Below are 22263 nucleotides of genomic sequence, written 5' to 3'. Positions count from 1 at the left end.
TTAGTCTTTTGCAGCAAAACCAGCAAACAGCCTTGTTACATCTTAAATACAAAGTTAATGAAGTGGCTAATGGCCCATCACAAAGGCATCTATGGCTGTGACCCTAACCATACCTACTTGGAAGTAAGTCTGACTAAAGTGATTACTTATTTCCATATCATATGATGAGCTTTGCATTCCATGGGTTTTAAAATTTCACAGTAGGAAGCGGATTATCACTGAACACAATGGGATTTACTTATGAGTAGACATAGGATTACGTCATTAGTGCATATAGGCTGCCTTTGGCAACAGATACTTCAGAAATGAGAAAAGCGAAGAGGTGCTTGAATATGTAACAAATATGTAAATAGAAAACAACATGTGCATGTTTTTTTAAAAAAAGTTAATTGTGGAGAACTACGGTAAGGTAGATATCCTTCGCAGCAAGAGTCTGTGATGCAATGGGGGTTGAATGAGCAGATGGGAGGAAAATTGCTTGTTAGTCCATTTTCAACCAGATTCTTCTGACATCCTTAGCACCAGGCTACTACTTGTAACTGATGCTTGAGTCAAGAGCAATGAATCTGCTATTGGCCTCCTAATTATAGGGCAGTTTGTGAGACCCAGACATGCCTTTATTCCCCATCAGTGGTAATTCATGATGATACTTATGCGTTTGTCTGCTAATACATGGCTTGAGCAGCTGTTGTGTGCCAAATACAAGGTGACACAAAGGAAGTTTATAAAATTATGCAAAGCATGAAGAGAGTGGATAGAGAAAAGTTTTTATTCTTCTGGCATGACACAAAAGGTAAAGGTGAAGGGACCCCTGATCACTAGGGTTGCAATATTTCAAGAAGCAAAATTCCTGAGATTTTTTTTTAGGAAGATCCCAAAATTCTTGAGCTTTTCAAAGAAACCCACCAAAATTGTTGAGATTTGGGGGGGGAACCAACTCAAATTGTTCAGCTATTTTTGGGGGAAAACTCAACCAAAAATGGTGATTTAAAGCTTTTGGAGCTGTTTCCAACTGCTTTCCCCATACATCCGGGTTTTCCCTGATATTTTGCCAATCGGCAAAATATCGGCAAAATTCCCCTGACGCCATTTTTACACCCAGAAACCAGGTCATGTCAGGAATTTTCCTACATGACACTAGAAGCTGTAGAAATCCAATGAAGCTGGATGTGGCGAGATGCTCTGCAGATAAAAGAAAATACATATTTATGCAGCGTGCAGTTTGACTACAAAACTCGCTCCAACAGAATGCAATGATGGCCACCAATTTACATGGCTTTGAAAGAGGATTGGGCAGATTCATGGAGGAGAAGGCTATCAATAGCTACTAGCCCTAATGGCTGTGCTCTGCCTCCACAGCTGGAGGCAGTAATGATTCCGAATATCAGTCCCTGGAGACCACAGGAGAGGCGAGTGCTCTTGTGCTCGGATAAACGAATTCCTATGCCCCACAAATAACTCGGCTGCATTTTAAATAAAAGCACACATTCTACTTATATAAAAACACGCTGATTCCCGGACCGTCCCCGGGCCGGATTGAGAAGGCGATTGGGCTTAGGTTGCCTACCCCTGGCTTAAGGGTTTCTCACAAGCATCTGAAGAAGTGTGCATGCACACGAAAGCTCATACCAAAATAAAAACTTAGTTGGTCTTTAAGGTGCTACTGAAGGAATTTTTTTATTTTACTTCGATCCAGACCAACACGGCTACCTACCTGTAATCACAAGCATCTGGTTGGTCACTGTTAGAACAGGATGCGGTATAGGTGTCCCCTGGCTCTTACTACATTTTTATGTGTGACTGTGGGTAGAATAGGCATCCCCAAACTTTGGCCCTCCAGATGTTTTGGACTACAATTCCCATCTTCCCCGACCACTGGTCCTGTTAGCTAGGGATCATGGGAGTTGTAGGCCAAAACATCTGGAGGGCCGCAGTTTGGGGATGCCTGGGGTAGAATTAAATGTGATGGGAGATGTGTGACTGCTACCGGTAACCCTACAGTGCAGTGCAGCGGCTAAAGTATAGAACAGCGATACCATGTTATTCAGTTGTATTTCTGGATGTTATCAGAAAGGAGGATGAAACTCTGGACCACTAATTTTTGGTGGCAACTACATATTTCATATAATGTGTATTCCAGCATTGGGACTATCCATGTTAGCAGAACGTTTCTTGTGGCCTTTGAGCCAGGCACATTATTACTCTTGTTATCTATAATTGGGTATATAGGAGTAAGCTCACATATTTGCTCTAAGCATTATTTACTTTGCACAAGTTTTTAGAGGCTGTCATCATTTATTATTTTACTGACCCTGTGTCTTTAACAAGCACTTTAACATGCAGCAATTTAGGCAGGGGAAGTTTTTCCTCCTGTGGAGATCCATGGGAAGAAAAACTTTGCTTTGTGAAAACATGCTGCTGGTCGGACTCGATGACCCTTGTGGTCCCTTCCAACTCGAGGATGCTGGACAAGAATTAGCCACTGGCCTGATCCAGCAGGCCTCTTCTTATGTTCTTAGAGTGTGGTGGTGCCATGAGAAAACTACTGCTTCCATCACTGCACTTCATGAGTCACCACTGGGTTTTCTATGGCTGTGTGCTGATACTAAGGAGAGGTTCGCAGCCCTGCAATTTGTGGTGAATGTGGATACAAAGACAGCTGTCATCTTGCAACTGTAGGACATTCGTGTATGAATGTTACGCCATTTCTAGGTATCTTTATTATTTCATATACGCTTTATTTCTGGAGATATGATACATAATGTATAAACTGCATTTAGGTTTAATTTCAAGAACCAAACAAGTTTATAAAGGTTCTCTTGTGAATTATATTTCACAAGTTTAAGTTTCTTTAAGTTTAGAGTTGGGATCGGGAAAGGCCCCTCCCACACCTTTCCTCTGTAACTAGCCCAAATTCAGACAGGATGCTGTAGCAATGCAAAGCTATACTCAATGACATTTGCTTGTGGTGATTCAGCAACTGGTTTTGCTTGTGCTCAGGATATAACTAAGGTTTTGTGCATATTTCTTTATTTTGATGTAGTATTTTATTTTGTTACTAAATTCTATATTTTATTAAATTTCAATACCGTCCTTTATCCAAAGATCACAGTGTAGTTTACAATATAAAAACACAACAATGTACAATAATAATAAACCCCACAGTTTAAAAGGCCAGATTGTTCAATGAGCTAAAAGGCCTTGGCGAGGAGGAATGTTTTTGCCTGGTGCCTAAAGATATGTAACAAAGGTGTCAGGCGAGCCTCTCTGTGGAGAGCATTCCACAAAAGGGGAGCCACCACAGAAAAGGCTCGTTCTCATGTCACCCTCCAAGACCTCTCATGGAGGGGGCACATGAAGAAGGGCCTCAGGTGATGATCATAGCTTCTGGGTTGGTTAATATTGAGAGAGGTGGTCCTTGAGGTATTGCAGTCCTGAGCCACTTAAGGCGTTATAGGTCAAAACTCACACTTTGAATTGTGTCTGGAAAATAATTGGCAGCCAGTGCAGTTGGTGTAATATACTCAAACTGTCTTTCCCTGGTGAGCAACCTGGCTGCCGAGTTCTGCACCAGCTGAAGTTTCCAAACTGTCCTCAGAGGCAGCCCCACATTTACATGTTGCAATAATCTAAGGTACAGGTTACCAGAGCATAGACAACAGTAGTTAGCTCATCCTGTCCAAAGCTGATGGAAGGCACTTGTGCAATGGATTCAGAAAGTATCCCCAAGCTACGTACCTGCTCTTTCAGAGGAAATGTAAACCTATCAAGAGTAGGCAACCGCCCATCAATCTGCTCTAGGAAGCCACTCACTTCAATCTTATTTGGATTGCAACCTATATCTTTGTAGTGTAAATAGGTCCTGTGGTCTGAAAGGGTATTATTTATTATTTTGAGCTGCTGCTGTTCCTTGTGAGCGGCAACCCACAGGTGTTTGTTCCTAGAGAGTTCATTGTGATTGTTATGCCCTGCATCTTTATTTTCTTTGTTCAGGGAATGATTCCTTATGAATGGGCACAGCTCTGTGCATTTGCTTTGTTTACTTAGCTCTGAAGTGCATAGCATACTTTGGGGTGCCATAAAACAATAATCTTGTTACTTGCATGTGTGCTGTTTATGGCTTGTAGCTCGCTTATTGCCGTGTGCTTAATGACAATGGGGATGGGCAACTAATTTGTTATCATTCAGTTGCTTATGAGCCTGCTCCAGCATACATTGGTTTAATTCATGCTTTGACTCTCATTTCTGTTATAATGTTTCTGGACCATTTACACTTGACAGTGATGGGAGCATAAATAGCAACACTCATGAACCCAGATTTCTAGGCACACATTACCATTGTCATTTGGTCATATGCCACAAGGCTTATGCAGGGCAACATTACTATTTTTATTCTATCTGGCTCATCTGGGGGTTTTTGGTTGGGCCCTCAAGAACTGGTGATGAACCTGGGGCATTTCCAAATGACCGCATCAGGTGTCCTTCATAGGCATTTGAGATACTGCATCAGTCTCCCAGCTGACTTTTCAGTGGCTATACTGAAGCCTGTGTCTGTACATAATAGGTAGCTAGATGGAGGAATAGTTTTAATGTGAAGTATGGTGGAAGAGAAAGGGCTCCTGCATCGTTCTTTAATGGTTGTGTAGGAGAGGCAATATCAGCAGGTGTAGCTTGACACAAGGGGAGGTGAAATCTCAGAGAGACACATCCCTTCAGACTTTATCCTTTAAATTGCAGCATGTGGGAGGTAAGGAACGTAGTAGAGACGAAGATTTTATTCTGAATACATTGCTAGTGGCAGGCTTGAGTTGCAGCCATCTCTTGCATGATAGGATATGAACACAGAGGTTGGCTTTGCACCTTAGGGAATGGGAAGCGACTGAGCCTTTGCCCTAAGCTGCCCGTAAAGCCTTGTAACCATAGGAACAGCACGCATGGCATGGGCTAATGAAGCTGTAACTGCCAGGCCTCAAGGATGAAGGAGCCCCCTGTGATTCTAGAGTAAGCAGGACAGAAGCAGGAACAAAGTTGTGGCTTTCGCAGTGGTGGGTTTGAGATATTTAGCACTAGAGTAAGCATGAATCCTGCCTGAAACAAGGGAAGATGCAGCTTGACTCGTTCCCTCCTAGCTGGTTGCTTTTGGTGACTCACCTCCTATCATAAGTCCGGGGGCAGATAACGAAACAAGGATGACCCATTAAAATGAGGAGGACATGCAAGAGTATATGCATACTTAGGTATCTACAACTACTTTCCTGTTGTAAACCACTGACACACAAAAAGCTGCAGTGTTTTACGTTGCCTCTGAAAGATGCTCAAGCTTGGGGGCAGGCTCATTCAGTAAAAGATGACTCATGCTTAGGGGTGAGATAAAGGATAGCAAAGATGTGACAAGACAGGAAAAGGTGCTGGTTGAAATGTAACATTTTACTCATATGATTGCTTCTCCAGCACATTTACCACACAATCCCATAATTGTCTGCTCCGAAATAATCGTCACTGGATTGATTTCCAATTAAGTGTGTAATCCTATTAAGCGTGTAACTGTTGGGGGTAAGCACCATTGGGCATGGTAGTATTTACTTCTGAGTAGACATGCCTAGGACTACACTGCTCCATTACTCAGTATCAACAGATGAACTTCCTTCCTTTTCCTAAACCATACCTCTTTTCACATTGCTCATTTGATTTAATCTTCATATGTGCTGTTCCATTTCCCCTCTTGTCTATGTCCTGGTTATTTTCTGAGTCATCTGCCATTTGAACCTGCTGATAAGCCTAAAAGTGGATTCTCAGTTGGTACCTACCTTTATGATAGGGCATGGTAAACAAAAAAATGGCCCAAAGAGAATTTGGGCGTTTTTCTTCCTTTTAAAAAACAAACAGTAACTTGGAGAATGGGCATGGGTTTGGTCCCTGGCCTGCTACCTGAGATCCTTTCCAACTCTGGTGTGCTCTGCCTGCAGATCATCTTTGAAGGCGTCCGTGGCACAGGCTCAGAGGGAGATATTGCCATTGATGACGTCACTCTAAAAAAGGGAGATTGTCCAAGGAAGCCCATTGTCCCAGACAAAGGTAATGGATTATATTTGGCATAGTGTTTGAATACTTGTATCCCAAATCAGAAGTAAAGGTTGGGAGAATTCTGCATGTTGACTTTACTGTTTTGCTTAATAGCAGCAAGGTCCATTATTGATTAAGGTGTGTGCTTCACTTGAATTACTTCGGTGTGCCAAAGTGGAGTCAATGGCACAGGTGAGATTTCTGGGTGACCTGGTGGAACAAGAACTGGGAAACATGCCACACAATTGCCCGATGCTTAACCAATTTTCCATATGTTGTTGCACAAGCTTTATTGCTCCTCATAACCTTTGCAGTGTTCGTTAACCAAAGAAGTTGTTCTTTAGAACCCTTAATCATCTTTGTTGCCCTCCTCTGGCACACATTCCAGCTCGTCAACATCCTTGAACTGGACACCATACTCCAGGTGTGGTCTGACTAAGGCAGAACAGAGTGGTCCTGTTACTTCTCTTGATGAGGATACTATACTTTTGTTGATGCAGCCTTGAAGATCATGGGCTTTTTCTGTGGCTGCATCACGTTGTTGTTTATACTGCAAAAGCAGGAACACTTACCTTAACTAACCCTCCTTCTTTCTTTCTTTCTTGCCCTGCAGCAGTTGTCCTTCCAGAAAACGGTGCCATCACCCAAGACAAATTCCCCCTCTGTGGACCGTTACTTTTCTTCCTTTTTGTCCTGCTCAGATGATAGCAAGCGAGTACTTCCGTCTTCTGAGACTTTCCTCCTCCTTTCCTACTTGGTCACCTCTGCTCCTCTTCCTCCCCCTCCTCACTGGCACACCAAAGTGTCCATACCAAAGACTGATAAGCATGACGACGCAAAGGGGATCCAGCTCAGAACGTGTAGGATTCCTGGAGGAAGTCATTATGTCTAAAAGAAAAAGAAAACAAATCTTGATTATTAAAAAAAAAACAAGAGAAAGAGGGAGGAAGCAATGGAAAGAAGAGATGGAAACAATGGAACGAAAGGCAAAGATGAGAATGACAAAACTATTTAAAAGGATGAATGGAAGTGGGGGAAAGCCACATTTCCTGGGAATAGTGGACAGGACTTCCTCAGGGAAGTGGGAACTTTTGTTTTAAACAAAACAAAATATATTAAAGCACAAATTTCTACAAGAACTCTTACCTTCTTTACCACAGAGCCTCAGTTTAGGAGACAGTCTAGCACAGCGCCCCCTTCTGGATCTCTGTGTTATGACCTTTCCCTGGCTGGCTCTGCCTACCATCATCTGTCTGCTGCAGCACCGCCTCACCTTTCCGAAAGAGCATCCCACTCGTCTCCGTTGGGGGCTCCTCTCCCCTGCGTGCTGGTGACCACGGAATCTCGCCCCCGCTGCATGTGCTTCAGAGTCTCCATATGCATTTTCAAGACTCTCATGTATTTACTTGTCCATGTGCAATTTGCTTTTGACCCATCCTTCACACCTTTGTGCCCCCCAACTTTCGCTCGGCAAAGCAGAGAAACAGACTTGTTGTGGATGGTGGAGATGGATGGGGGGGGGGAATCTGGGGCAGACGTAAGCTGCAGGATCAGCTGTTGACCTCCTCTGCCCCTCCCTTTTCCCCCTTCTCAAGCTGCTCAGCTCTCCCTCCCTCCCTTTGAACTTGTTATTTCCACCACCATGGAGGTAGATTGTCAATTTAGCATAGGGAATGAAAGAAGAGGCTTTTTGGTCAGGGACCTCTTTGGCAAGGTGACCGAATTGTGATGCTGTATTTGGCAGCATCAAAAGCATGAGCTGCAGAAGCCTTAAAGCAAGGATCTCCTCTGAGACAAATTATTTAATAATAACTCTCTCCCATTCAATTTTTTTCCATAATTATCCCACCAAAATCATTTTCATATACTACCTTTCATCTTCTCCTAACCCCTTGTGACACCTGAATTTGCAATAGTTGTTTGTTAATTGTAGTACCTACCTGTGGCTCAGTACTAATTGCAGGGTGCTGATATCATGGTGCTTGATTTACCACTCAAGGATGAGACGGCTCTATTTCAGTTTGCATGATGAAGTTGGGAGACAGGTGGAGCCCTCAAGCTGGGGGATGAGCAGAGGAAGCAGGAAAAGAAACAGACCAACCCCACAGGGATGCATGAGGGTGGGGGAGTTTAAAGGGAATTAGGTTGCAGGCTTGTTTTTCAGAGATACCACACTACCACTCTAAGAAACTGAGTGATCTCAGGAAAGCAAGCTTGTTGCTCCCAACTTGAGCTAGGCAGTATTAACCCTTCTAAATCAGTATCTTTAAACTATACATTATGAAGTCAGGAGGAGGTGGTCTTCTGAGTAGGATGCTTTGGATAAATGTTACCCTAATGCCCCTACTTTGATAAGTAGCTCGCAGAGGGGAGTTTTCAGTACAAGGGTTCACACTGAACCAGTGCACCCATTACTTTGAGCTTGTGAGCTGCATTCGTATTCAAGGAATAGCATGGAGCTACCTTGGGTGTAGAAATACCCCCCTCCCACCCCACCTCACCTTCCTCCACCTTCAGTGCTGTCTTGGCAAGTCGGGGCCTTTTTCAATCCAAAATGTATTTATTTGAAGGAAGGTTAAAGCAATTTAGGAGCTAGTAATGGTTTTGGTTTCCCCAGTACCCAATGCTTTCATAGACTTGTAGAGTTGGAAGGGCACTGACAGTTACTTAGTCTAGCTCCCTGCAATGCAAGAATCTCAACTAAAACATCCATGAGAGATGGCCAGCCAACCCCTGCTTAAAAACTTTCAATGGAGGAGAGTCCACCACCACAGTCTGGTCCACTGTCAAACAGCTCTTGCTGCCACAAAGTCCTTCCTGATGTTTAGTCGGAATCTCCTTTCTTGTAACCTGAAGTCATTGGTCTGAGTCCTCCCCTCTGGGGCAGGAGAAAACAAGTTTGCTCTATCTTCCATGTGACAGGCCTTTAGATATTTAAAGATGGCTATCATAATTCCTCTCAGTCTCCTCTTATTCAAGCTAAACATACCCAATTCCCTCAACCATTCTTCATAAGGATTGGTTTCCAGACCCTTGATCATCTTGGTCACCCTTCTCTGTACATGTTCCACCTTGTCAATATCCTTCTTAAATTGTGGCACCCAGAACTGGACACAGTAGTACAGGTTTTGTTTGACCAAGGCAGAATAGGGCAGTACTATTACTTCTCTGGATACAGTCGGGGCATGTAGCCACAGCAGTGATCAGAGGAGGAACGACCACTGAGAGTAGTGCAGAAAGAAGGAACGTCATGGTACACCTGCATCAGCACAACCAGATGCCTTTCTCTGCCCCAGCTGCAACAAAACATGCCTCTCCCGTATCAGTCACTACAGCCACAGCAGGCGCTGTAACTCTCCAGTGGTTTGACTTCACCCCTCAAGGGACACTCTTCCATTGTCTCCCAAGACAGACTGATGCCAGCAGTATTATTTCCCTTGATCAGGACACTATACTTCTGTTGATTCAGCCTAGCTTTATCCCACACATGGAAGGAATAGTGTCCTAAATTGGTTTTTGCAGGGCTGCATATAAATCTTTATGTGGTAGCTACAGAGTAGGATCCCAGCCAGTTTAACTGCCGAGTTGTGCCTGGATTACCTTGACGGTTCTGAATATGCTGATTCTGCTCCTTCCAAAACTCCTTGCAGGTCAAAGTATACTGGTGGTGTTTGTAATAATCTAAATGTGAAAGGGGATGGAATGGCCATATTCCCTTATGTAGGGAATTGTAGTCCAAAACATCTGGAGGGCTGAAGTTTGGGGATGCCTGGCATAGATGAAAGAGATGCTCTTTCATATGGTGATAGTTGTATAGGTTTGGCTGTGAGTGTGAATGCTGGCAAAGGAGAAACATAATTTATGGCAGCTGAGAAATTCATTAAGCATACCGACCTCATATTGTTTAATCTGAATTAGATTATATATGTTTTTCCTCCCAGATGTCCCAAGTGCTTTCTTTGTTTTCACAGAGGTAACGTTCAGAATTGTTTGCTGTCCATCACTTGCTAGTGGCTCTGATAAAAAATCCTACCCCAGTTATCTCTTACACAAAGGAGGATACTAGATTGCTGTTGTAGAAGAGAAAGGTGGTAGGGTCTCAAAATTTCTAAAAGCCTCCATGACTGGCCTTAATTGCCCCCCTTTTAAAAGAGTGGAGGCTGCACCACCCTTTCCTTCTGATTCTACAGCTCTTAGAGCCATTGGATAGGTAAAATCTGTAGATTTCCTCCTCATATTTGAAGCCATTGAGCAGTAACCTTCCCCAATTATCAGCAAAAGCATATGCAAGCACGTGCGCGCGCGCACACACACACACACACACACACACACTTTACCCTAGTATATGTATTTTGTGGCAGATTATTTGCAGAGAACTGCATTGCAAAATTTGGAGGAATTTGAATTTCAAGGGATGGCTGTGTTTTGGTACATGTATTGTTTCAGAAAGTGTGGATTAGGCAGGTTTGCCTTTAAATACCAACTGAGTCAAATTTCTCCTCAACCCCTAATCATGGAGGCCATATTTTCTTTGAGACTTAGTAGTCTATGGGTAGAAAGTGTTGTGAGCTACCTTTGAAATTTGGAGCGTTTTATTGCAAATAGGCATTGCTGATATTTGGAAGAACAGGCATGTGGGATTGGCCATGTAGAGAGGGACGGGGGGGGGGGACAAAATACATATCCTGGGCTGGTATCCTTTCTGTCCCTTTCTCGGTGCATCACCTTTATGATTTGAGCATACATCTATATGAGAATGTGTAAGTAAGGACCAATGGTGCCTATCTATTCATGGGGGATATGACTTGCTTGTAGGAACTAATCATGTATTCAGTTGTCATTGGTTCAGGTATCTTACCAGTGATAAATCTGCATTTTAATCATCATATAAGTCTCAGGGAGCCTCATTTACTGATCCCTCCTCCTTGTTTTCATTCTCTTTCCTTTCTTTGGCTTAGAAATAGCAGGTTTCCTTGGGGAAAATTGCTACCTCAAGTGCCTTGGCTCGTCAGAAGCATAAAACAACAGGTTTCATGTCATTGTACAAACTGTTGTTAAGAGGAAGTATAGAATGTGTTTTTACAATAGCATGGACAGTGCAGCTGCTTAAACCCTAGACACAGTTGTTAATATTGGAAGCATAAACACTTGCAAGTGAAGCAGAGTTGGGTTGCATTAGTACTTGAACATTTAGACCTCCAAGTAAATGTCAGGTACTTCCAGAGAAGTGTTATATCCACTTAGGAATCAGCAGCTACTTATAGCCTAATGGATGTCAGATGTTGTGCTGTTATTTAAAGTACCATATACAATATAAAATTATTGTTCTGCTGTATCCAAGAGGTACTTTTTATGATTACAAGAAGCTTAGAACCTATTCTGTCATCTTAAAGGAGACCTGCAGTTTCAACTGGATGTGGTATATTGTATTAATTAACCTTGTGTGTTATGATGCAGCTATTGCATGAGACATTCCGTTCATCCAACAGGTGAGTTTCATTGCTGCATAACAGCAATGTGCTGCATATTGCTGCATATTCATTGCTGCATAACAGCAATGTGTGCAGAAAGAACTGTGAGCTGCAAACCAGTCCATCATGGAAGGTATATTCCTGCGTATAAGACTACTTTTTAACCTAGGAAAATCTTCTCAAAAGTCGGGAGTCGTCTTATATGCCAGGTCATATTTCTTATACAGCAGGTATATCCCAAACTCTATATTTTAACTGGAAAAGTTGGGGGTCGTCTTATACACCCAGTTGTCTTATATGCCGGAATATGCGGTACTACAAAAATCTGAGATACAGTATTGTTATTTTCATTTAGGTTTTTTTTTGGGGGGAGGGAATAAAGTAAATACATGAATGTGAACCAATTAAGTATTTAGGTTATGTGTGCGCATATGAGATGGGGGTATATTTGCCATCAGTAAGTCCATTGGTCTCTCTTAGCCATGCCAGACAACAACCTTCATATTCAGAGGAAGTATACTTCTAGTTGCCAGGTGCTATGGACAAGCAACAGAGGGTGGCCATTGCCCTCTTGCTTTCTGCTTGGGAGCATTCCAGGGAAATCTGGTTGGTCAGTTGAGGAGAACCATAGAACAAGAAGCAGCATAGCTTCTTATTGGATGCAGGAGAGCCTTTGCTTTTCAATGCTGTGCAGCCATTGCATTCTGAACAACAGTTGCTGCTGACTTAAAACCTTCCATGCCTACATAGTCAAACTCGGGCTAGTATTCCTGCCAGGTGAATGTCCCTTTTATACTGAAGAGTTAGCTTCACAAAACCAATCAAGGAACAGATATTGTATTATGTGGTGTTATCTCACCACTGGAGAAGGATCACAGTGAGTCACTGCAGAATGTCTGAAGAAAGGACTGAATTAAACAGGTGGGGCATGGGGAAATGATTTCAGATTATTAGCTTGCCTGGTGCTTAGAATTCATCAATAGTCAAAAGAAAGATTGTGGATTTGTATGGCTATATCTCTTTGCTGTTGTACAAAACTATTTTCCTGCACTTTAGGCAGTTATTACTGGCATCTGGCCAAGTTAGTACATGAGGTGTGAAGGATTGCAACTGCAGGCCCATGTCAAGTGGCCCATGTTAAGCTAGAGGATGTGCCTAAATATGCAGTGCAAACCGAGTTTAGCCTTGGGTCTTGATATAAAGCAACAGGAGTTCAAATGCACCTTGTAAAAAATGATTTTACTGAATCAGTCCCTTAGAAAACACATTTAAATGCAAATAAGAAATGTTTGCAGCCTGCAGATGAAAATGATACTTGTACAGGGTCAGTGCCCAAAAAGAAACATGTCTGCAACCTCCCTCTTTGTGGGCTAGCCTAATATTGTTCAGGCCTCTCAGGCTGAGGCAGAGATCCCTTTTCTGCTTGAAGAAGGAAAATATTAGAGCCTTGTCACGGAGCAGTCTTTTGCTTCCACCAGGTGCTTTTCTCTGCTGAGACCAGGCTCCAAAGCAGTTGAACGCTTCTTCCCCTTGTAGCCTTGTGCAAAGCTTGCTACATTTCTCTCAGATCTATAGAGGCGGCTTTAGCCACCAGGCAGCATGCCAACGGCAGGACTGGCATTCTTTGCACAAGAGCTGCCAGTTTTTGGAGTGCTGTCTTGTTCACGTCCCAATGTTTTTCATTTGCCCTGATTGGCCTTGGATGATGTTTAATAAATGAGCAAGACATTTACAGAGGAAGATCTCCCATAGTGCCTTTGAAAATTGCATTTTAACGAGGACCATTTTACACTCCATGGTAATAAACTGCAGTCTAGAGACCATGGTTATCGCAGGAAGCTTACAACCTTAGCCTGCTTTGCAGCTAGAGGAGGCGGCATGGGTAGTTTGAGTGTTTCTGAGTTTTACCCCAAGCAGAGAACTCTGGCAGATTGGTGATAGCCTGCCCTCTGTGTGACAATAGCAGAATCAGGAGGAAGCAGCCTACCCTACATGTGAGAATGTGGGTGGCATTGCCTTCTTGTTCTCGGATGCCTGGTCTATACGCGCAGCAGAATGAGATGGAAATTAGGTGGTGGAAACCGATAGTAGAGCCACTTCAGACTGCAAACAGAGGATCACATCAGACCTCGGTTTGACTTTTCTGTCCTTATCAAATAATCTTCTACAAGAGGGAGAATAATAAGCAGGAGAGAAAATCATTTAACAGATAACCTGATAAGAACTTGACTTCATTCAGCCAACATCCATTTGCTTCATTGCTAAGCAATGCTATAACTAGTGTCTCAGATGGAGCTCCAACTGAGGGAGGAGGCATTTTACACTTTTAAAAGTTATCCAGACACCAGCTTTTCCTGCTTTCGTCTTCATTTCTCCCCACCTCCAGGCACCAACTGATGTAGTCACCTGTTGCACAGAATGGCATCCCTGACCACATTGCTGCATATACATGTCTGTAGGACAATAGCATTCTCTTTTAGATTGCAGCTCTGCCTACAGAACCAGTGTTACAAATATCTCAGGCACCACACTAACAAGTTGCAGTGAATGCCTGGTGGAGCACTTTGGACAGTGTTATTGGTGTGGCCACCAGCTGAACTTTTTATGATGACACAACCCACTTCCCTAGTATCCAGCCAAATAAATTCCCCAAGTGTGTACTGTATCAAACTCCAATAAATTAAATTGTACTATAAACACAAATCTATACATTGTCATACAGTTTATGAATGCTCTCTTAGATACTGTCTTGCAGAGTGGCATTTCACTGCGCAGAGCTTTGGAGGCGATCTTTGAGACTCATGTTGTTCTCCAAGACAATTGGGGGAACCAACCCCCAGAAGGAATGCTTTTTTTAAAGGGGCTTCCAAAATGTAAGTTCTTACAAAAGGGAAATAAGTATGTGTAACCTTTCAAATGCACCTGTCATCAGACAGGGTGAGGTGGTGGTCTCAGGCAGTCTGTTTGGGGGGTACTGTTCAAAAATAGCTAATTTACATTCCTTTATATTATTTTCTCCACCACTGGGGTGGGATTTAGATTTTCCACCTCAGGCACCAATATTTATTGTGCAATCTTCTGGCTACTAACTCCACTGGGACCAGGACTGACCCACATCTTTACAGCACTAAGCAAGACATGCATGGTCTGCCCCTTACAAGCAGAAGGAGCCAACTGCAACTTTAGGACAGATTCATGCAAACCTACATTTGACAGAAATAATGAAAAGTGGATGAGACTATCTCAGTTGCTGCTCTGCCTCCAAGGCTTTTGATAGGGAGTAAGAGTATCATCCACACAGGCTATACCAGTGAGAGGCCTGTGACAATTAAAAAAACAATAGGTGGCTCAATTCAGAATGGGAACTTCCTTGCTGAGCATTCATTAAAAAAAGCTCTGCGTCTTTCCAGGAGTTCTCCTGTGGCTCATATTTTTGGTACATGCACATGAGCGGCACTGCATGCATATGCATTAATTTATTGTGCTCTGAGAATTTGGCACAATTAGTTTCATTTGGTACTACAGTACCTGCATGGCTGCAGTTATACCATTGTGGATGCTATCCTTTAGTGCAGGCACCCCCAAACTTCGGCCCTCCAGATTTTTGGACTACGATTCCCATCTTCTCTGACCACTGGTCCTGTTAGCTAGGGATCATGGGAGTTGTAGGCCAAAACATCTGGAGGGCCGCAGTTTGGGGGTGCCTGCTTTAGTGACTGGTTGCTGGCAGCATTATATTTTGTAAATTACATGTACGGTTTAGAAGTTCAGGGAATTTCATAGCAATCTGTGAGAGTTTTGTTGAGAGTGAGGGATTAACATTAAATACTTTCTGTGCATACACCCACAAAGCATCTGGCTTTGGGCTGAATGCTGATCACACACCCAAAGTATCTTGTTTAACATTCTGAGCCGCAGAAGAACTTTAGAGGGAAGTGGCACTCGATTCAAAATAGAGCCAAGCATTATGAGCTGGACAAATTAATATATTGAACCAAGTAATTATGAACTTCAGCACCATGACTTCTTATAACTAAAACGGGATTCCGAAATTTAGATTCTGGACAGAAGCTCTCTTTCTCTAACCCTGCTTTCTTTTATTGTGTTAATTTTCTGAATGGTGCAGACAATAATGAGGTTGAGAATCTGTGGGTCAGTAAAAGAGCTATAGTAGGAGCTAACAGAAAGATCCACTCAATTATAAATTAGGAAATTCCCGCCCCCATCTTCCTTGTAGATCCCCCCAGTGCAGTGTCTAGCACTCAAGTCTCCTCTGCTTTAGCTACCTGAATCTGAAACTGCAGAAAGGCCAGCTTAAATGGCAAGACAGCCTGGATTCTCGCCAAGAAAGCTAATAGCTAGGAAAGGGATAAGCAGAAAAGGCCAAACTGATACATTAAACAAAACACTTTGCTAACACAAGGATAAATATGGTCTAGAACCCAGTGGGGAAGAGGCTAAGGGACTGGGCAGAAGGAAAAAGCTTTCCCCCTATCCACTTCTCCCTAAAATGGGCTCCACTTAATGCTGACTTTTAGGAAATCTTACCCAACATTTGTACTTGGCAGGCAGAGGCAACTCCAGGGTTAAGAGGGCTTCAGGCAAAGTGACTCTCCTTCCACAGGGGCGGTACCCAGGTTGCCTTGCAGTAGTGGTGGCAATCATGGTAGTGATCCAGTCAGTGCTGGCCAAAGAGGCATATTAATTGCACACACACACCAAAAAAATTGACACTTTTTGCCAAGCTACCCAATAAAATTCCTTTCCCACACTTCCAGTTGCAACTTGCAAGTCAAAAGCATCTGTTTTTCCTTGTGCAAACAAGAGTCCCAAATTTGTTTCGAATATGTCAATTAGCTCTTGAGTTATCACAGCCAGACCATGCACACAAATACTAAATTAGTGGTTTCTCTTTAGGGGGGGTGTCTACAAACAAATTGTTAAGCTTATTCATCCTCCTCGGAATAACCTACAATTCAGCAAAAAATCAATAGTTTAATTTTAGCATTTCATGTAGGCAGAACTGCATAACAAGCCCCTGAGAGATGCTATATTGGGGAAACTGAAAAATGTCAACGGGCACTCACTGCCTGATGCCAGTTGGAGATCCCAGGGCAGCCATTGGCAGAGGGTCTCCTGGGACCCAGACAGCTGCCCAAGGATGTAGCATGCCGGTAACAGGCCTGTAGAAAGGAGATCGTTGCTTTGAGGTTCTAAAGTTAGTCAGTGGAATTATTTCTGTTATGGGACACGGGAATCACTAGCCTCTTGGGCTTGCCGATCAGAAGGTTGGCAGTTTGAATCCCTGTGATGGGGCAAGTTTTCATTGCTCTGTCCCAGTCCTGCCAACCTAGCAGTTTGAAAGCAAGCCAGTGCAAGTAGATAAATAGGTACCACTGTGGCCGGAAGGTAAACAGTGTTTCCGTGCGCTCTGGTTTCCATCACGGTGTTCCATTGTGCCAGAAGCGGTTTAGTCATGCTGGCCACATGACCCAGAAAGCTGTCTGTGGACAAACGCCGGCTCCCTCGGCCTGAAAGCGAGATGAGCACCGCAACCCCACAGTCACCTTTGACTGGACTTAACCGTCCAGGGGTCCTTTACCTTTTCACCTTTATAATCTGTTATGGGGCAGCCTGGGAGAGGGCTTTCTCAGTAACAGCACCCCATCTTTGGTGCTCTTCCATCCTGGATATGGTTGGCACAAACTTCCTTACACTTTTGTTGCCAAGGTAAGGCACATATTCTCACCTAGGCTTCTGTTGCTTAGGTTGGTACTTGATCTACTGCTGACTCATTGTATTACCTGCCCTGCTGCTGTTGTTTTATGTGTGCATATGTTATATTCATTTACTGTACTGGCCCTGGTGGGTTAGGGATATTTTTAAATAAATAACCAAAATAGCAGGCAATCCATTCACCTATGCTCTGTCTGCAGCATCTTGCTCTCATTCTGACACTTCTTCATGGTGGATCTACGGGCAAAGGCTTTACTCCATGGCCCATTTAAATCACAAAGGATGAATGAAGAGGTGACACAAGCTGCAAATCAGGCTATATTTTTCCTTCAATGTGGGTTGCTTGTAAAATGTCTGATCCCCTGCAGGGCTCAGCATCAAAGTGTGCTGCATCTTCTGATCTGGGCTCCTGTAGTGGGTCTTTGAAAAAGCTATTGTATTTCCAGATGCCTTGCACCTGTGCTCCTCTAATATGGAACAACACAGAGAAGGTACTCCAGTGAGCGCATATTTTAAGAGCACAAGGGGAGGCCAATTGAGAGCTCTGTTGCAGGATATGGGGGCCAGCCCGCCCATGTGGTTCAAGGACAAGCGGGACTAGTTTCCTACATCCTTGAGGTGCAAGGACTTTGAAGCTGGCTGTGATATTTCAAAACTTGAGCATATACAGTCCACACCAACACTAGGAGATTGGCAGTGGGTGGATTTGGAATGGAAGGGCTGAAGGTTATCAATTGGGACATGCAAATAGCATCTGGCTGTTAACCGGAAGGTTGGTGGCTTGAGCCCACCCAAGGAAGGCTTGGGGCAGGGTTCCTGCATTGCAGGGGGTTGGACTAGATGACCCCTGGGGTCCCTTCCAACTCTACAAAGCTATGGCTCAAGTACTGGGAGTAAGGAATCTGGAAGCAGAGAAAAAAATCAGGCATCAGAACGCTGGTTGCCACTTATGAAATCAAGAGCACATCTCCCCATGCTCCATAGTTGAATTTGGATAGCCAATTTGGATAGCTGCTTGACTTTTGCAACTGTATAGATGGAGAAATGGTAACACATGCACTATGTTAATGCATTAGAATACTTTGTATCTTCTCTTCACTAGATCTTCCTTACTCTGGTTTCAAGTTCAAGAAATCACCATGATACATATCTATCATTACATTTCCAAGGTTCCCTAGCTGGGAACTACATACTGATGAAGCATTTCTGAATTCTTGGGGCTAAACTGAGAGATGTAACACACACACACACACACACGCCACACAGAGAGCGCTAATGGCTTTATATTGAGAAAAATGGTAGAGAGAGCAAGAGTAGTACCATAAGTCACCCTCTCCCAGAGCACTGATTTCCTGATTTTCATATCCACCTCATGGGGCCACTAATTAGAAAAATGATGTTTCTTCTGCATTGTGCCTAGTTTGAGCCTCCACCATTGCCACAAGCTGCTTTTAGCCAAGGTAACAGAGATGATGATGATGATGAAAATAATAATTTTATTATTTATACCCTGCCTATCTGGCTGGGTTTTCCCAGCCACCCTTACTACAAGCACAGGTAATAGTTCTGTGAAATCACTCTTCACATAGAAACTCCAGTTACCAAGTTATGCAAGGTCAAGAAGCCAACGTCCCACACCTAATTGGCAGTGGCACCTCAGATCTGGGAGGAAGAGGAATTTGGGACCTGCCTTTAGGCCGCATTTCACATGCTCGAGTTTGCAATTGGTAACTGCTCCGTTCCTAGATCAGTATGATGCAGTTCTGTACAGTAGCCTGCAAAGAGGAATGATAACTAAATCCTCCATGTTAGGAAAAAGTGCTAAAGGGAGAAGCAGCTCAAGCCAAACCATTAGCAGCTCCGAAGCCAAATGGGCTAATGAATCATGTGAACTGCCGGAACAGTTAACAAAGGGACTCTGGGTCAATGGATTGTGCGAAGTGGTCCTTCATTGTTTGTCACTCTCTTCCCTGGGATTCTGAGACAAGCGTCTGGGAATCTGGCACCATTCCCTGCCTTCACTTTCACCTTCACTGTATGCTCCTCCTCTGCTCCCTTCATGAAGCATTTCCATCACCACGCAGAGCAAGGGGACGGTGTCAACCCTCTCCAGCAAGTATCTAACTTTTTTGGGGGGGGGAGAACCCTAAAAGCACAAAACACAAGGGACCCAAGGGACCTTCGAAACAGGGTGAGATGTTTTATAAACTTTCCCCACCCACTTCATCCACTCCAACAGTGTTCCCTATAGAATCTCAACATGGACTGTTTCATTCAAATAAAGCTGCAGTATTTAAAAAAAACACACAACAACACAAGGGAGAAAGTGTGTGTGTAATGGTGTGTTTCAATCTGTTCTGTTCGGAGCTGTGGTTTAATATCATGAAGAAAACCAATTAGAAGGTTGTAGGGTGACAGGGCACATGGGAGGCCTAGAAATATTGCTGGGAAACTGCTGCAATCCCCAAGGAAGCCACCGCAAACTCATGTGGGCTCTCGTTTCCCCCCAGTACTTTGCCTCTGCTCATAACGTCCTTTGTGGATTATTAGCTCATCTATTACTACGTGGCTATGTCTCTGAACATCAGCCCTCATTCTCTTCCCTTGGCTAGAAGCCGCAGAGCTTGCTGCTGTTGCTAAGCACTAAGCAGGCTCTCCTTCCTCCCTCCATGCAAGACTTTCCCAAGAGGGACTGGACAAGAGCTTGGAAACAATTCCTCTTCCTACAGAACTGACCTTTTGAAAGCCATCTCCACCTGCCTTTCTCGCACTTCTAGTCCTATAACCCATCGCCTTTCTCTAGATCAAGAAGTAGGGAACCTTTCTCAGCCCAAGGGCCAGATTCCCTTCTGGGCAGACCTATGAGGGCCACATGCCTGTGGTGGGAAGAGGGCAAAAGTAGGTGGAGTAATGAATGTGGGTCTTACTTTTGTACGATAGGCTAATTTCTACACGCACAGACCCCTCTATCCTCCATCCAGACAAATGAGGCATTATCACAGTTTTAAATGCATGTTTTCCAAACTGCATCTGCTGCAGTGTGTAGGTATGTCACGCAAATGCTCCCCCACGTTCCTCCCGAGGCTAGAAAGGAGTTACCAGTAGTTTAACCTCCAGATTGCTAGTAAAACTGAACGACTATGCCACGAAATGATGCATGTCTAAAAAGTGTGTCACCAACATGAAAAGTTTGGAAACTCTGTTCTGACAGGATGAATACATTTGGGGTACAACGCAGGCCCAGTGAGGGCATGACTTGGGGTGAGTTCCAAGGGCCAGATAGAGAGGCCAGAGGGCTGCATTTGGGCCTTGTGCCTGAGATTCCCCACTTCTGCACTATACCCAAGGAAAGGAGAGCCTGCTTGGCACATGTCTCGACTGACAGAACAGCCTTTACAGCTGCCAGACTAGGCCCAAAATGACTCAGCAAGCCCCTGACTGGATGGGGTGGGTAGGAATAATTTTGGGGCCTGGTCCAGCCACTTGCTATCTAAATGTTCTGATTTATTATAAGACTACTGTTCAAATGCTGTTGGTTTTTTTTAAAAAAAGTTTGATTACTGACACTGAGCTTTCAACCTAATGATAGTATTATTTGCTTATTTATAGAAATATTCTATGTTTCTATGTGCTTTTAGCGCCACCAAATGACTCACATAAAAGTTATTAAAACAACCATGAAAATGCTAATCAAACCAATAACCACAATTACTCAAGAGGAACAGTGCCCTGAAACAGTCAACTCTGAGAGTCAGACAAGATGCAAAGTGTAACTAAAAAAACGTATGGTACCTTCCACCTTTCCAAAGCCTGGGAGGGCAGGGGCAAGGCAGTGTTCATAGAGGAGGAGGCTCCAGATTTCAGGTGCCCCAACGAAGGCCAATGTACACCTCAGCCCCCCATAGAAGTTAGTGGGGTGTGGAGCTCTGCTGAATCATTATTGCCACAACAGAAAACTGCATGGATTAAATAATATCACCACGGGGGGGGGGGCGCTATGTCCACATCTCTTACAAAACTGCTTCCAGACACTAAAGGCTCTCACAAATTGAACAATGTGGGGCTTACCTCTGAGTAGACATGCATAGGATTATGCTGTTAAAGGGTCACCATAGCTACAGGGGCCTTCGTGTACTTTGGAGAGCTTGATTTGGTACCACTACACAAGAAGTTACCAGTTACTGTTTTTCTTATTGGAGGGAACCAGGAAGATCCAGTCCCAACTGTTCCCGGTTCTCTCTGCTGTTCATGGTTCTTGTCTACAAATGGGAAGGGAAGAGCAAGGAGAAGTGGCTGCTATTAGTAAGAGCAAGGAAGGAACACAGAGCAATGAGTTCCTGGGTCCCTCCAGGAAGAAGCAAGGCCAAGTCACTCAACCACCGAGCATGTGGGAGCTGCAAGAAAAGGTCATCCTAGGCTAGTTCCAGTTTTGTGGTGGCCTCAGTTACCCATTCAGCATTGCAATGATCGGATTGCTGTACTAAGTCACCATGTTCTATTTATTCTTTACATTTTATCATCACCTGCCCCTAGGCAACAGGCAAATTAGCAGAACAAACAAAAAGTAAATCCAAAAAAATTAAAATAGAAAGGTTTGAACTGGCCCTTTATGCCACGTTCTGGTTGCTGCAATTTTTTCAGTTCCTTCCTCCAAATGAACAGCAACACTGTGATCTGACTTTCTTCCTGCCAAGCAGAATATTTAGTAATTTTCAGTCTTTCTGTAAAAAAATATATGTACAATGTGGGAAACAGTAACAGGAAAATTAAAACAATATATCAATAAAAACATAATTTTAAAAAATCCTATCCTATATACGGTAATTCCATTATTATTAGAAAGGATAGAAATCATGTTTGCTCTGTCTTGTTTAACAATAGCAATCTCATTCTTCAAGCGTTGATCCGTGTGTCAGCATCTATGAACAAGAGGGAAGCATCAGCAGACTTGGGGGAATTCCAAGGTTAGCAGGAGTGGTATATATTTAAAGCA

At 43.5% G+C, this 22263-nt stretch overlaps 1 protein-coding gene across 2 annotated transcripts in view; it reads left to right on the top strand.

Annotated features, from left to right (window-relative positions):
• The window catches only part of MDGA1 (MAM domain containing glycosylphosphatidylinositol anchor 1), a 254704-nt gene extending 247692 nt beyond the window's left edge, over positions 1 to 7012 (top strand). Inside the window, exons 16-17 of one of the 2 annotated variants that reach the window (XM_035108147.2) lie at positions 5967 to 6075; positions 6680 to 7012. In XM_035108147.2, coding sequence (XP_034964038.2) covers positions 5967 to 6075; positions 6680 to 6768 — 198 coding nt within the window. In that variant the 3' untranslated portion in view covers positions 6769 to 7012. Of the gene's footprint in view, positions 1 to 5966; positions 6076 to 6676 lie in introns of both variants that reach the window. The other variant, XM_035108146.2, reaches the window with a different exon arrangement.
• Positions 7013 to 22263: the final 15251 nt, after the last annotated feature.

The sequence above is a fragment of the Zootoca vivipara genome, chromosome 3 (assembly GCF_963506605.1).
Source record: "Zootoca vivipara chromosome 3, rZooViv1.1, whole genome shotgun sequence".
Taxonomy (NCBI): Eukaryota; Metazoa; Chordata; class Lepidosauria; order Squamata; family Lacertidae; genus Zootoca; species Zootoca vivipara.
Note: the sequence above shows the minus strand (reverse complement) of the source record. Positions and strands in the feature narration are given on the sequence as shown.